The 15,586-nt window shown below is 41.6% G+C and overlaps 1 protein-coding gene across 1 annotated transcript; it reads left to right on the top strand.

Annotated features, from left to right (window-relative positions):
- Window positions 1-1,117: 1,117 nt before the first annotated feature.
- LOC135540326 (cationic amino acid transporter 4-like) lies at window positions 1,118-14,849 on the top strand. The gene is made up of 5 exons (XM_064966917.1): window positions 1,118-1,189; window positions 2,354-3,410; window positions 3,595-4,313; window positions 9,476-9,584; window positions 11,493-14,849. Exons 2-5 carry the CDS (start codon window positions 2,429-2,431, stop codon window positions 11,708-11,710), a joined length of 2,028 nt encoding a protein of 675 aa, XP_064822989.1. The 5' UTR covers window positions 1,118-1,189; window positions 2,354-2,428; the 3' UTR covers window positions 11,711-14,849.
- Window positions 14,850-15,586: the final 737 nt, after the last annotated feature.

Raw genomic sequence — 15,586 nt, 5'->3', positions numbered from 1 at the left:
GAGACAGACAGGGTCTGATTGTGTGAAAGCACTGGATACTAAAAGAGCATATCCAAGAGTGGATAGACACAAGAGCATCCTGTCCTGGTGTTAATGAGAGCTTGAGCAGGGCTCAGGATACACATTCTCTTCCAACATGTTGAGGTGCATGTTCTCAGGGGCTGTGTGTGTTCAGTTCAATGCACATGGAAACCAAGACGTTGTATTTCTTTGTGAATCTATGTAGAAATGACTGGATGACAGTGGGGCTGTGAAGAGAGTGCAGGAATTTGAAGAATCACTGAAGGCTGTAGATACTTTTGCATTTGTGTTGCCACTCAGTCACACAGATGCAAAATGGAAATAAGTAATCTTATCCATCCAACTTATCATGTTTGTGATATTTTTACAAAAATGTTATTCATGTTTACCATGATTTTGGCCACTGTAAAATGTGTTCATGAATGAAAAGGTATTTATTTGATTGTGACTCATTGTTTCATTATTAGTATAGTTGAGTGATAATAGGCTAAACATTGGGTAAAGGGTATTTAAATGTACCAGTACTATACAATCATAGATGATTTGAATGTCATGTGTATGCTGATTCTGTAGCATCCAGTTATTGTTATTATGGTAGATGAAAACCAACCCTTTTGACAACTTTACTTTAGGCATATGTTACCGTGCAGTCAAAAACGTGATTGCCCTGTGTTTTATATATTTCCACTCTAAAATAATGCTGTGAAATTGTGATAATGATAATGCTCGTTTAGCATAAGAGCTGTTTGCAATTTCAGCCTGATTTGTGGGAGGGAGTTTTGGCCATCAGGCTTGCCCTCCCACTCAGACCATTACCAGACAGTCTTAGCTAAATTCTTGCTTGGGAAATTGCTCTTTGCTAAAAAAAAGATATTGAAAACTATCACAGTAAGGCACTTCATTGTTACCCATAAATTATTTGAAATTAAGATAAAAACGGCGGAATTGGACCTTTAAACGCTGGTCTTGCGCGTGACCTTATCTGATGGCTGATCCCGTCGTCATCAGATGAACAATAAACTCGTACTGTGCCTTTAAGAATCGAGAGCTCAGCTCTCTTTCCTCTCGTTCTCCATCTCCACCTTTCTCCCTGTCTGTCGTTGAGGGTTTCAAAGGATATCAACCGGGCCTGCGATAGGCTACTCATAAGCGATATTCAGCATTTAAGGTAAACAAATGTTTTTATTTGTTACCATATTAGAACGTTTTTTAAATCAAATAAATTAGACTATATATGCAGAATAGCAGTAATGGTAGAGTTTCTCCCCTGGCTTTTGCCAAAATCTACCTATTCCAACACCTTGTTCGTGCCATAATAAAAAATATATATAAAACGCAGACAAGTACAATTTCATAGAATAATCAGCAGTCGCCATCGCTTTATTGAAATAGCCTGTCATTAATAACATTTGTATGAGTTTCCATTTTGTTATAAATTATTAATGTGGCTGGCTTTTGTAAAAACGACGCACTTAAAGCAATTCATTCTCGCCATGACTTCACAATTATTACACGAATCACAGATATTATGGAGGACGGATGTATGGTCGTTTCACTTTGTATCAGTGTTTATTTCAGTAGGGAATAAAAGCTTTACGTAATGTATTTATTGCATTGAGGGCGGCAGAACTCGCCATATGCCTGCCGTACGCAGTAATTGGAAACCGCACATCAAAAAGAGTCGGATCCCGGGCTGGTCCCATTCTATCGAAAGCGTAGCCTTTGATGATTGATTTTGGCTCCACAGCGTTTAACCTACCCAAATAGTTGTGTGTTCGGTTGGCTACTTTTATTTGCTGAGATATCGGACACTTTTAGTCTTCGCAGGATGAAAGCGGAATATAGCCGTACATAGGCTACAATAGGATATTACCTTAAACATTAGTCTTCAAGTGAAAAGAAGACGTGTCAAACAGTCACAGCAGATCAAACAGATCTCTTTTTCATGGGCAGTTATTAATCAGTAATAGACTAAATTATATCTTTCAAAACATGTATTAAATTGCATAATTTATAGATATGCCTATTTCTAGATTTTACATTACTTAGATAGTCCTAACTGAAATGTATCAAGCTATCCTAATAAGCCAAGTTGAAGAATATTAGTCTTCAATTCTAAAAATAGAAAAGCAATAGTTTCCACCTTCCACTTGGTAAGGGCAGAGGTGTAATACAACATGCTCAGAGATAGGCAGCAGTGGTGAGGGGATGGAGTCATTCAGATAAAGGTTAGATGAAGCCCTCATTAGGATGAGTTGCTTTTGTCTACCTGCTCTGTGGTCACAGGCTTTGTCCCTGTATGATGGTATGTATTTGTATTTTTGTCTCTCAGGTCAATTGATCAGGAGGAGAATGGATCCAGTTTGAGCATCTTGACTGATAAGTTGCCGAGTGTAATCCTGTAACCATGGCGACCTGTGGGCGTGGTTGTGTCCCGGCACTGCGTTTCTGCCAAAGGCTGAACCGCCTGAAGACCCTGGATGATGATTTGATGGTGACATCAATGAAGCGCTGCCTGACCATGGTGGACCTGGCCCTGCTGGGTGTTGGGGGCATGGTGGGCTCTGGCCTCTACGTCCTGACAGGCACTGTAGCCAAGGACACCGCGGGACCTGCCGTGGTCCTCTCCTTCCTCATAGCAGGCATCGCCTCCCTGATGGCCGCCCTCTGCTATGCTGAGTTCGGAGCTCGCGTGCCCAGAACGGGCTCAGCCTACATGTTCACCTATGTTTCTTGTGGGGAAATATGGGCCTTTCTCATTGGCTGGAATGTAGTGTTGGAGTACATGATTGGTGGGGCTGCGGTGGCGCGGGCGTGGAGTGGTTACCTGGACTCCATGTTTAACCACACTATCCAGAACTACACAGAGAACCACATAATGAAGTGGAATGTTCCTTATATTGCCCACTACCCTGACCTGCTGGCCGCCGGGATTCTAGTGGTTGCCACCATCTTCATAACCTTCGGAGTGCGAGTCTCTTCTTGGCTCAACCACATCTTCTCCGCTGTTAGTCTGGTTGTCATACTCTTCATCTTGGTGTTTGGCTTCGTGCTGGCCGATCCAGTCAACTGGAGCCAGAAAGAAGGAGGTTTTGCACCGTTCGGAGTGTCTGGGGTTATGGCAGGCACAGCCACCTGCTTTTACGCATTTGTTGGCTTCGATGTGATTGCAGCCTCCAGCGAGGAGGCAAAGAACCCCCAGCGAGCCATTCCTATGGCCACAGCCATCTCCTTGTGCATGGCAGCCACAGCCTACATCCTGGTCTCCACTGTCCTCACTCTCATGGTGCCCTGGCACTCCCTCGATCCCAACTCAGCTCTGTCTGACGCCTTCTTCCGCCGAGGCTACAGCTGGGCTGGCTACATCGTGGCAGTAGGGTCCATCTGTGGTAAGTGTCTCTTGAAAGACTTAACCACTGTAACCATACCAATGTATCATGTCATTGAGTTTCTTTGGGTCAGTTGATGATATAATTGATTGAAGGGCAAATGTGTATGACTTTTATTTATCTTGACTTCATACAGTAGCTCTCTGTTTTGATCATGTGACTCTCTGTCCATCCCCTCTTCCAGCCATGAACACAGTGCTCCTCAGCAACCTCTTCTCCCTCCCTCGGATTGTTTACGCTATGGCGGAGGATGGCCTCTTCTTCGCCTTCTTCGCCAAGGTCAACCCTGTCACCAAGGTCCCTGTGAATGCCATCTTGGTGTTTGGCCTCCTCATGGCCGTCATGGCCCTCATCTTTGACCTGGAGGCCCTGGTCCAGTTCCTGTCCATCGGTACCCTCCTGGCCTACACCTTTGTGGCAGCCAGTGTCATTGTGCTGCGCTTCCAGCCTGAGAAGGAGAAGACCAGTTCCAAGGCTAACTCCACTACCTCCCCAAACACCAACTACAACCCAGAGCCCTCACCCGAAGCCTCCGAGTCCCAGATCATAGCTCAGGACAGCGGGGAGCTGAAGGAGTATGAGTCCTTCTCAGACAAGCTACAGCTGGTGGAGATGCAGCAGACCAGGGAACGCAGCGCCCCAGGGGTGTTGAAGGCCCGCTGGGAGCCCTACCTGGGCAGGTTGCTAGGGGACTTTGAGCCGGGGGAGGTGGTGGCCTTCTCTGTGCTGGCGGTGATGGTGAGCTCTGTGTCCCTCTGTGCCGTTTTTGTGTTTGGGAGTAACCAGCTGCAGCTGCCTACGTGGAGCTTTGCCGTGCTAATAGTGGTGTTTGGCTCAACCTTCCTCCTCAGCCTGGTCGTCATATATGCCCATGAACCACATATCAACACCAAAACCTTCCAGGTGAGCCAAACAAATTGTCAGTTTTTCATTTTATGCCCAATGTGTAAATGCAAAGCAGTTCACAACTTTGTTGACTTTTACTTTATTGTATATGCCTACACATAAAGTTAGGGAAGCAGAACTAAACCCTCGCCTTAGAATTATTAGTTGTATAACATTGTCTGCCTGCAGAGTTTCAAGCAGACCACCATAGTCCCTATGCTCAAGAATGCCAAGGTAACCTGTCTAAATGACTATCGCCCCATAGCACTCACATCTGTAGCCATGAAATGCTTTGAAAGGCTGGTCATGACTCACATCAACACCATCATCAAATCAATCAATCAAATGTATTTATAAAGCCTTTCTTACATCAGCTGATGTCTCAAAAGTGCTGTACAGAAACCCAGCCTAAACCCCCAAACAGCAAGCAATGCAGGTGTAGAAGCACGGTGGCTAGGAAAAACTCCCTAGAAATCCCAGAACCTAGGAAGAAACCTAGAGAGGAACCAGGCTATGAGGGGTGGCCAGTCCTCTTCTGGCTGTGCCGGGGGGAGATTATAATAGAACATGGGCAAGATGTTCAAATGTTCATAGATGACCAGCTGGGTCAAAAAATAATCACAGTGTTTGTAGAGGGTGCAACAGGTCCACACCTCAGGAGTAAATGTCAGTTAGCTTTTCATAGCCGATCATTCAGACTATCTCTACTAGAGGTCGACCGATTATGATTTCTCAACGCCGATACCAATTATTGGAGGACCAAAAAAGCCGATACCGATTAATCGGATGATGAAAAAAAAAAATGAATTTGTAATAATGACAATTACAACAATACTGAATTAACTTATTTTAACTTAATATAATACATCAATAAAATCAATTTAGCCTCAAGTAGATAATGAAACATGTTCAATTTGGTTTAAATAATGCAAAAACAAAGTGTTGGAGAAGAACGTAAAAGTGCAATATGTGCTATGTAAGAAAGCTAACGTTTCAGTTCCTTGCTCAGAACATGAGAACATATGAAAGCTGGTGGTTCCTTTTAACATGAGTCTTCAATATTCCCAGGTAAGAAGTTTTAGGTTGTAGTTATTATCGGACTATTTCCCTCTATACAGTGCCTTGTGAAAGTATTCGGCCCCCTTGAACTTTGCAGGCTTCAAACATAAAGATATAAAACTGTATTTTTTTGTCAAGAATCAACAACAAGTGGGACACAATCATGAAGTGTAACGACATTTATTGGATATTTCAAACTTTTTTAACAAATCAAAAACTGAAAAATTGGGCGTTCAAGGGGGCCAAATACTTTCGCAAGGCACTGTATCATTTGTATTTCATTAACCTTTGACTATTGGATGTTCTTATAAGCACTTTAGTATTGCCAGTGTAACAGTATAGCTTCCGTCCCTCTCCTCGCTCCTCCCTGGGCTCGAACCAGCAACACAATGACAACAGCCACCACATTGAAGCGTTACCCATGCAAAGCAAGGGAAACAACCACCCCAAGGCTCAGAGCAAGTGAAGTTTGAAACGCTATTAGCGCGCACTAACTCGCCAGCCATTTCACTTCGGTCACACCAGCCCGATATGTTTGAAGTCATAAACAGCGCAATGCTTGACGCACAAGGAAGAGCTGCTGGCAAAACACACAGAAAGTGCTGTTTGAATGAATGTTTACACGCCTGCTTCTGCCTACCACTGCTCAGTCAGATACTTAGATACTTGTATGCTCAGTCAGACTTTATGCAACACAGGACACGCTAGATAATATCTAGTAATATCAACAACCATGTGTAGTTAACTAGTGATTATGATTGATTGTTTTTTATGAGATACGTTTAATGCTAGCTAGCAACTTACCTTGGTTTACTGCATTTGCGTAACAGGCAGTCTCCTTGTGGAGTGCAATGAGAGAGAGGTGGGTCATTATTGTGTTGGACTAGTTAACTGTAAGGTTGCAAGATTGGATCCCCCGAGCTGACAATGTGAAAATCTGTCTTTCTGCCCCTGAACGAGGCAGTTAACCCACCGTTCCTTGCCCAGTTAAATAAATATTAAATAAAGGTGTAAAAAAAAAAATATATATATATATACAGTGGGACAAAAAAGTATTTAGTCAGCCACCAATTGTGCAAGTTCTCCCACTTAAAAAGGTGAGAGAGGCCTGTAATTTTCATCATAGGTACACTTCAACTATGACAGACAAATCACATTGTAGGATGTTTAATGAATTTATTTGCAAATTGTGGTGGAAAATAAGTATTTGGTCAAAAACAAAAGTGTATCTCAATACTTTGTTATATACCCTTTGTTGGCAATGACAGAGGTCAAACGTTTTCTGTAAGTCTTCACAAGGTTTTCACATACTGTTGCTGGTATTTTGTCCCATTCCTCCATGCAGATCTCCACTAGAGCAGTGATGTTTTGGGGATGTTGCTGGGCAACACGGACTTTCAACTCCCTCCAAAGATTTTCTATGGGGTTGAGATCTGGAGACTGGCTAGGCCACTCCAGGACCATGAAATGCTTCTTACGAAGCCACTCCTTCGTTGCCCGGGCGGTGTGTTTGGGATCATTGTCATGCTGAAAGACCCAGCCACGTTTCATCTTCAATGCCCTTGCTGATGGAAGGAGGTTTTCACTCAAAATCTCACGATACCTGGCTCCATTTATTCTTTCCTTTACTCGGATCAGTCATCCTGGTCCCTTTGCAGAAAAACAGCCCCAAAGCATGATGTTTCCACCCCCATGCTTCACAGTAGGTATGGTGTTCTTTGGATGTAACTCAGCATTCTTTGTCCTCCAAACACGACAAGTTGAGTTTTTACCAAAAAGTTATATTTTGGTTTCATCTGACCATATGACATTCTCCCGATCTTCTTCTGGATCATCCAAATGCTCTCTAGCAAACTTCAGACGGGCCTGGACATGTACTGGCTTAAGCAGGGGGACACGTCTGGCACTGCAGGATTTGAGTCCCTGGCGGCGTAGTGTGTTACTGATGGTAGGCTTTGTTACTCTGGTCCCAGCTCTCTGCATGTCATTCACTATGTCCCCCGTGTGGTTCTGGGATTTTTGCTCACTGTTCTTGTGATCATTTTGACCCCACGGGGTGAGATCTTGCGTGGAGCCCCAGATCGAGGGAGATTATCAGTGGTCTTGTATGTCTTCCATTTCCTAATAATTGCTCCCACAGTTGATTTATTCCAACCAAGCTGCTTACCTATTGCAGATTCAGTCTTCCCAGCCCGGTGCAGGTCTATAATTTTGTTTCTGGTGTCCTTTGACAGCTCTTTGGTCTTGGCCATAGTGGAGTTTGGAGTGGGACTGTTTGAGGTTGTGGACAGGTGTCTTTTATACTGATAACAAGTCAAACAGGTGCCATTAATACAGGTAATGAGTGGAGGACAGAGGAGCCTCTTAAAGAAGAAGTTACAGGTCTGTGAGAGCCAGAAATCTTGCTTGTTTGTAGGTGACCAAATACTTATTTTCCACCATAATTTGCAAATAAATTCATTAAAAATCCTACAATGTGATTTTCTGGATTTTTTCTCTCTCATTTTGTCTACCATAGTTGAAGTGTACCTATGATGAAAATTACAGGCCTCTCATCTTTTTAAGTGGGAGAACTTGCACAATTGTTGGCTGACTAAATACTTTTTTGCACCACTGTATATATTTATAAAATCGGCAAATCGGCGCCCAAAAATATCGACTTCCGATTGTTATGAAAACTTGAAATCAGCCCTAATTAATCGGCCATTCGGAACAGCATCTTCACAAGGTCCTTTGCTGTTGTTCTGGGATTGATTTGCACTTTTCACACCAAAGTACGTTCATCTCTAGGAGACAGAACGTGTCTCCTTCCTGAACTGTAACTATCTGCATTGACCCTTTTTTAATTTACTTTTTTTACACATACGCTGTTGCTGCTGTTTAATATATGTCACTTTATTCCTAGTTATATGTACATATCTACCTCAATTACCTCGTACCCCTGCACATCAGCTCAGTACTGGTACCCTGTGTACACTGACTATACAAATCATTCAGAGCACCTGCTCTTTCTATGATACAGACTGACCAGGTGAATCCAGGTGAAAGCTATGATCCATTATTGATGTCACTTGTTAAATCCACTTCAGTCAGTGTAGATGAAGTGGAGGAGACAGGATAAAGAAGCATTTTTAAGCCTATATACAATTGAGACATGGATTGTGTATGTGTGCCATTCAGAGTGTGAATGGGCAAGACAAAAAATGTAAGTGCCTTTATGGTAGTAGGCGCACCAGTTTGTCAAGAACTGCAATGCTGCTGGGTTTTTCACACTCAACATTTTCCCGTGTGTATCAACAATGTTCCACCACCCAAAGGACATCCAGCCAACTTGACACAACTGTGGGAAGCATTGGAGTCAACATGGGCCATCATTCCTGTGGAATGCGTTCGACACCTTGTAGAGTTCATGCCCTGAAGGTGTTCCTAATGTTTGGTATACTCAGTGTATACAGCCAAGTTATCGTTTACTCATTGCATATTTATTGTTACTTTTCTATTATTTATCTATTTTCTTTCTCTCTGCATTGTTGGGAAGGGCCCGTAAGTAAGCACTTCACTGTTAGTTTACACCTGAAGTTTACGAAGCATGTGACAAATACCATTTTATTTGAGCCTGTTATATTTCCCTAAGTCTTTATGTAGTTATGATAAACTAAGAATACTCTGTGTGTTTTAAGACTTTTTCTGTTGCTGTATCTCCACCTTTAGAAATGCTAAATTCTACTCCATCTGACTCGAGCCCAGTAGATAGGAACTGCAACATTTAATGTGACATTTTCACCTAGCTCTGAAGCTGCAGACACTCACTCTCTGCCGTGTGGTTGATCTGCTCTTCATACAAAATAAAAGCTGCTTCTGTGAGCTCAAGCAGGGCCCACGTTCCCTCTGGCACCAACCAAATATAAAATCTTGTCATGAAGACCTGATCATTCTTTTGAATTATATTAAGTACTCCTATTGGGACTTTTAATATTTTAGTCAAGACTAGTGGTCTTTTAGGCTCTCCAACCTCCTTTTCTTCAACGACAAACACTTATTGAATTAAGGAATGCATTGATTATTTGACACATTTTAATACATGTCAGAATGATGGTTGTTTGCTGTTGTAATTTTCCTAGGTACCCTTGGTCCCATTCATCCCTGGTGCAAGCATCCTCATGAATGTGTTCCTAATGCTGAAGCTCAGCCCAATGACCTGGATCCGCTTTACCGTATGGGTGGCTGCAGGTAAGATTACTTCCACTAACGGCACAAATGTGTGTTGTGTGAGGACCATATGCTATGTAGCGCAGACACGTCCTGTAAACCAAACATCATGTCAGACAGAACTGGAACTGTTGCCTTCAGTGGTTGAAATACTGTGCCTCTTAACCTAAATGATGGACAAATAGTATGGATACTTATTACTGGTTGATCATAGACAACAGGATATGAAACAGGGTTTTATTAAATTATTAGTACATAGCACATGTTTGTATTAAAACATATGCAGGTTACTTTGTGTTTACAGAGAGTAAACCTACCAAGTAAGTCAAGGCCTGACTGGAGTGAGTTAACCCTTTCCTAGCCTGCACCTGCTGCAGTTAGAAGATATTTAGGCTACATAGCGCATTGATGTGAATCACACTGCTGCTATCTAATTTATTTGCGCCTTACATATTGTGGTTGTTGTGGATGGCTGTTCACAAATGTATATACTGTGTATTTTAACCCAATAATGGTTCAATTGAAGAAGTTTAAACTGCTTGTCAATCATTGTTTTTGCGGGTCAGGACTGTATTCATTACGGAAACCATTTACTGTTTAAGAACCAAATTTTGTTCCGTTTGCTTCTGTTTAAGAAACGGTTTGCAACAGAATCGGAGTAATGAATACGCCCCAGTGGACAGCCAGTGAAAAAAGCACTCTTGCAACAGCTGCAGTGCAGATCCTAGCTTATGGAATAAAAGTTTGAGTTCATCCCTTCTAAACTGCCCCGTGGTATTGTGCTCCATTATTGTAAAAAACAAGTTTAATTTAAGAAGACCACTAGTGGGACTTTTATTCTCTTCATGGAAAATTACCATCTAGTTTTTCACATGCAAATAGTGTTCAAAGCACGCTATTCCGAGGGCTGCATTTTGTTGCGGTTCAAAGCAATGGGCCTTATCAGACCTCCATGACAACAAAATCAAAAACAACAGATTAGGCTGATTAGTTCTTAGTTTTGGGGTTATGCTCAGATAAAACAATTTGGCTGATCTATATTTCCATATTAATATATATTTTCATCTTTTCAATTCATATTCTTGAAGATCAATGGGTATTAAATTAATTGAAATGACTGGAAATCTGGCAGACCCAGTTAGATTTTTTTTAAATTTGAAGATATAGCCTAATCCTATTATCTGTAGTAGAAAGCAATGGGTTAGAAGAAGCCTACTGTACATAATCAACCCATAAAGAAAACTGCAACATCCATTTATGGCCAGCTATGTAAACTCTAACATTGATTTATCCTGAAATAGAGGTCATTAATTTTTGTCTTCTTCTAATGCTTCTTAAACAGGTTGATATTTATTGGGACGAGTCTTGTTCTTGATGCAAAACGGAGCAATTTCTGCTAGATGTGTCAAGCTGCAAATTCAAAATTGGCTATATTGTAAAAATCTTGCATTTTGGTCTTCATTTAAGGTTAGGGCTAGGCATTAGGGTTATCAATGTGGTTAAGTTTAGGTTTTAAATCTCATTTTATGACTTTGTGCCAGCTACTAACCTGTGCCTCTTAAGGGGAAAGTAATCTAAAAGTAACAAAGTAATCTGATTACATTACTGAGTTTGGGAAATCCAAACATTACGTTACTGATTGCAATTTTGATCAGGTAGGCCTAACTAATAACTGTAATGGATTACATTTAGAAAGTAACCTATCCAACCCTGCCTGTCTGCCTACAGAGGCTTCACAGGGAATATTGAACATGACAGGGGCTGGGCCATGTCTAAGTAATCAATTCCTAGCACCATATTCCCGCTATAGCTGTGTCTTCTCAATGGATTAGCACATACAGTATGACAGTATAACAATAACAACAACATATTTGTGTGATTCTGTAAGCATGTGTTTTGGTCCTAACAGTATATGTTGCACCTCTCTAGGTCTACTGGTGTATTTTGGCTATGGGATATGGCACAGTAAGGAGGGCCTGAGGGAGCTGCAGCCCAAGGACATGGCTGCCAGGTACGTGGTGCTCCCTAGTGGCAGCCTGGTAGAGACAGTCCAATCAGTGCAGCCGAACGGACATGGGGACGCCAGCGCCCTCCACACCACCCCCTCCCCCGTCCGGTCTGCTGAAGAGCAGCAGGCAAAGAGATGATGTGTAGGAATTTGGAAGGGAGCCATCTTTATTTCAGTGGGCCGTTTATCATCTATCTGCTCCTACTCATACATTACCTCACTCTCTTCTCCTCTGACTTCCCTCTCGTGACTGGCCTCATACAATCAGTGTGTACTGCCACAAGGCTGTGTTTCTCTGCGTTAGTAAGTACACATCACACAATGAGATTTACGCTCTCTCATTATGAAACATATTTATATTTATTTTTACATATTGTATCTCTTAATATGGGAACATAGTAATAAAGCTATCTAGCATTGTTTAGGATATTGCTATTGGTTATAATCACTGTATTTAAAAAAAGGTAGATAAACCGGCACAGGTGTTATTTCCTTGTTAGCATTTCTCTCAACTCCTCAATTGATCCGCTTTTTAATGTCTCTCAGTCACTCACAATTGAATGTGTTTGGTAGTAGGATGGTGCTTTTGGTCATAGCATACATTGAGTCATGTTGATAAGCTGCATTTTTCGTTTTGTAAGCACTGGAATGAATGGACCTTTGTTTAGACACACCCATGTACAAACACATATTCACATTTGCTTTCTCTCTCACACACACACACACACACACACACACACACACACACACACACACACACACACACACACACACACACACACACACACACACACACACACACACACACACACACACACACACACACACACACACAAGCATTATTCTTTCCTGAGGAGAGACTAGGTTCTATCAGTGGGTCATGTGGGTCCACTTACAACCCCTGGGACCACCTGAAGATCCCCCTCATTCCCTCGCACTAGTGGCTGCTCAGCCAAACGCAAATCATTTACATACATTTTCTATTTTAATGATTATTTCGGACTTGTTTCATGTAGTTTCTGAGCTGTGAAAGTCTATTTTATAATTTTAATTTTGCATTTCACTGATGGCATATCACACACATATTATGTTCTGTTTTGGGATGTTTTTGTACCTCGCTTCGTATCATAATGACCCGACTCCACTTGTTAATGTTCTCTGTCTCCATCACATGAGATTGTCACTCTCTTCTTCTAAGGCGGAGTAGGCCTTTCAACCTCTCACTTAATCCACTTTCCCCAATGCACAAGAACTAGACAGCGACCCATTCAAATCAAAATCAAATCAAATTTATTTATATAGCCCTTCGTACATCAGCTGATATCTCAAAGTGCTGTACCGAAACCCAGCCTAAAACCCCAAACAGCAAGCAATGCAGGTGTAGAAGCACGGTGGCTAGAAAAAACTCCCTAGAAAGGCCAAAACCTAGGAAGAAACCTAGAGAGGAACCAGGCTATGTGGGGTGGCCAGTCCTCTTCTGGCTGTGCCGGGTGGAGATTATAACAGAACATGGCCAAGATGTTCAAATGTTCATAGATGACCAGCATGGTCGAATAATAATAAGGCAGAACAGTTGAAACTGGAGCAGCAGCACGGCCAGGTGGACTGGGGACAGCAAGGAGTCATCATGTCAGGTAGTCCTGGGGCATGGTCCTAGGGCTCAGGTCCTCCGAGAGAGAGAAAGAAAGAGAGAAGGAGAGAATTAGAGAAAGCACACTTAGATTCACACAGGACACCGAATAGGACAGGAGAAGTACTCCAGATATAACAAACTGACCCTAGCCCCCCGACACATAAACTACTGCAGCATAAATACTGGAGGCTGAGACATTCCCCTTCTGTGTGCTAGCATGAGATTAGTTTATACAACCATCTAATATAAAAGCACCTGGATTATTTTAGCTATGGCTTTGTTCTCATTTCTCTTCATACACAACAGTGATAATGCGAGACGAGAGTTATAAACATGTGTTTTAATATATGCTTTTTGTAAGGCAAGCACAAACCCAGTTCATGATGTACCTGAACAGGGTATTTGGTGCTGCTGTTTAGAAGCATATTAACAAACAGGGATTGAGTGTTTTGTCAGACTATGCCAGCCATAGGACATCTCTTATCCTCATGAGACCTATGTAATCCGACAGATTTGCAGCAGTCCCTGCGGTTGACCAATAGCTTGATCTAGATTACATACGCGCACAGATCACTCTCACTCGCAGTGCTGGATTACACTGACCTCCTCAGAGAGGGATTGCACTCTCACACCCAGTTACTCACTACCCTGTCTGATAGCACAGTGTTCGAGAGGGCAGTAAGATGTCATGACAATGTAACATTGTCTCAACGTGATAATCATAACATTCCCATAGCTAAAGTTTTCAGTCAAGTCCTGAGAACGGATTATTTTGTTACCTCTAAGGTGTATATTTGTCTGTTTGTCACGTTTGGAGATTGCGGTAAAACGTCTACCATTTATCTGTATAATAATAATGTAACTACAACATTGCCTTGATGTTATTAGCGTTTTCTATATATCACAGTCCTTAGAATGATGAAAAATAAGCATGAGTCCCTCACTACCGGCTACCAACCTCACACGTGTCTGTAGCTCACCTTAGTGTTGTACTCAAAAATATGTTTGTTTTGTCTCTTATTTATCACTATTTATTAGTTATTGTAAACATACATTTGTTTATGTAAATATATGACAAAAGCAACCAATGGCCTTAAAGATGTTTTCATGAGTACAGAATGATTCCCAAAGCTTACGTGAAATCTAAACAACTTTAGTTGTTCAGGTAGCTTTTCACTTCTATCCAAGTAGTTTACCCTGTTATAATCTCAGTATTTATTCATAGGATATTATATTGTAAACTACTATATTCTATTCAATTGATTTCAACAACAGATACAGCCTTTGACGTAATCAAATGTTGGTGGATGTGGGGATAACAAAATATTAAATGGATTTTTGTACAACTTTGCACATAGTTTAAGATTTTAACTGCAAACAACTGTATGTGTCTCTCTACCAGTGTGTCTCTGTTGTTCCTGCGTGTGACAGGTGTTGACACTATGGTGCTTTTGGCAAGCTGAACATTTCCTCACCTCGATGGGTTACGTTCTCTGTCTTGTGTGGTAGTAAGCACAATGCGCTATGGGCTCTGACTGTACCTATGTACTCTGTACTTACACATTCAAATTCTAAGTATTTTTTGTTGTATAAAGTCTAAAAGAAGCTGTGTTATTTCGTGACAAATAAATGTTTTGAAGCAGCATTCTGAATATTGTTATTATTACAGGGTTTCTTGCTCATACTATTAACGTAACAAAATTGATTATACACTGTCCATTTAGCTTTTAGAGACAAGTACTGTGTGTTAACAATTAGGCTAAATCAGTCTGACAAGCAAGAGACAAGGGTACCACAGGCAACATTAAAGACACACTCCAGCAACAGTATTTATTTGACTTTTTCCATTGAAAAATTACATTACAAGTACAAATAGAGTAAATTACACACACTTAAGGTAAACAATTGTGTTTTTCTAGACACAATTGCGAAATTGAAGGAGTTGGAAATTGAAGGAGTTGGCCTTATGGGTGCTCTCTAATGTCATCGCCCCCCCCCCAATAGAGCACAACAGAGGCCACCCGCCCACTTGTGCCATGTTATTTGGTATTTGGTATTTTATAAGGATCTCCATTAGTTGTTGCAAAAGCAGCAGCTACTCTTCATGGGGTCCACACAAAACATGAAACATAATACAGAATGACATAATACAGAACATCATTAGACAAGAACAGCTCAATGACAGAACTACATATATTTTTAAAAAGGCACACGTAGCCTACATATCAATGCATACACACAAACTATCTAGGTCCAATAGGGGAGAGGTGCTGTGCCGCAAGGTGTTGCTTTATCTGTTTTTTGAAACCAGGTTTGCTGTTTATTTGAGCAATATGAGATGGAAGGAAGTTCCATGCAATAAGGGTTCTATACAATACTGTA

Source organism: Oncorhynchus masou, chromosome 1 (assembly GCF_036934945.1).
Source record: "Oncorhynchus masou masou isolate Uvic2021 chromosome 1, UVic_Omas_1.1, whole genome shotgun sequence".
Classification (NCBI taxonomy): Eukaryota; Metazoa; Chordata; class Actinopteri; order Salmoniformes; family Salmonidae; genus Oncorhynchus; species Oncorhynchus masou.
Note: the sequence above shows the minus strand (reverse complement) of the source record. Positions and strands in the feature narration are given on the sequence as shown.

Bases quoted from the DNA above. Each gene is read 5' to 3' on its own strand.
- LOC135540326 (XM_064966917.1), top strand. From the start codon at position 2,429: ATGGCGACCTGTGGGCGTGGTTGTGTCCCGGCACTGCGTTTCTGCCAA. The intron at 3,411-3,594 runs GTAAGTGTCTCT...CCCCTCTTCCAG, and splicing joins GGCAGTAGGGTCCATCTGTG to CCATGAACACAGTGCTCCTC. The intron at 4,314-9,475 runs GTGAGCCAAACA...TAATTTTCCTAG, and splicing joins TCAACACCAAAACCTTCCAG to GTACCCTTGGTCCCATTCAT.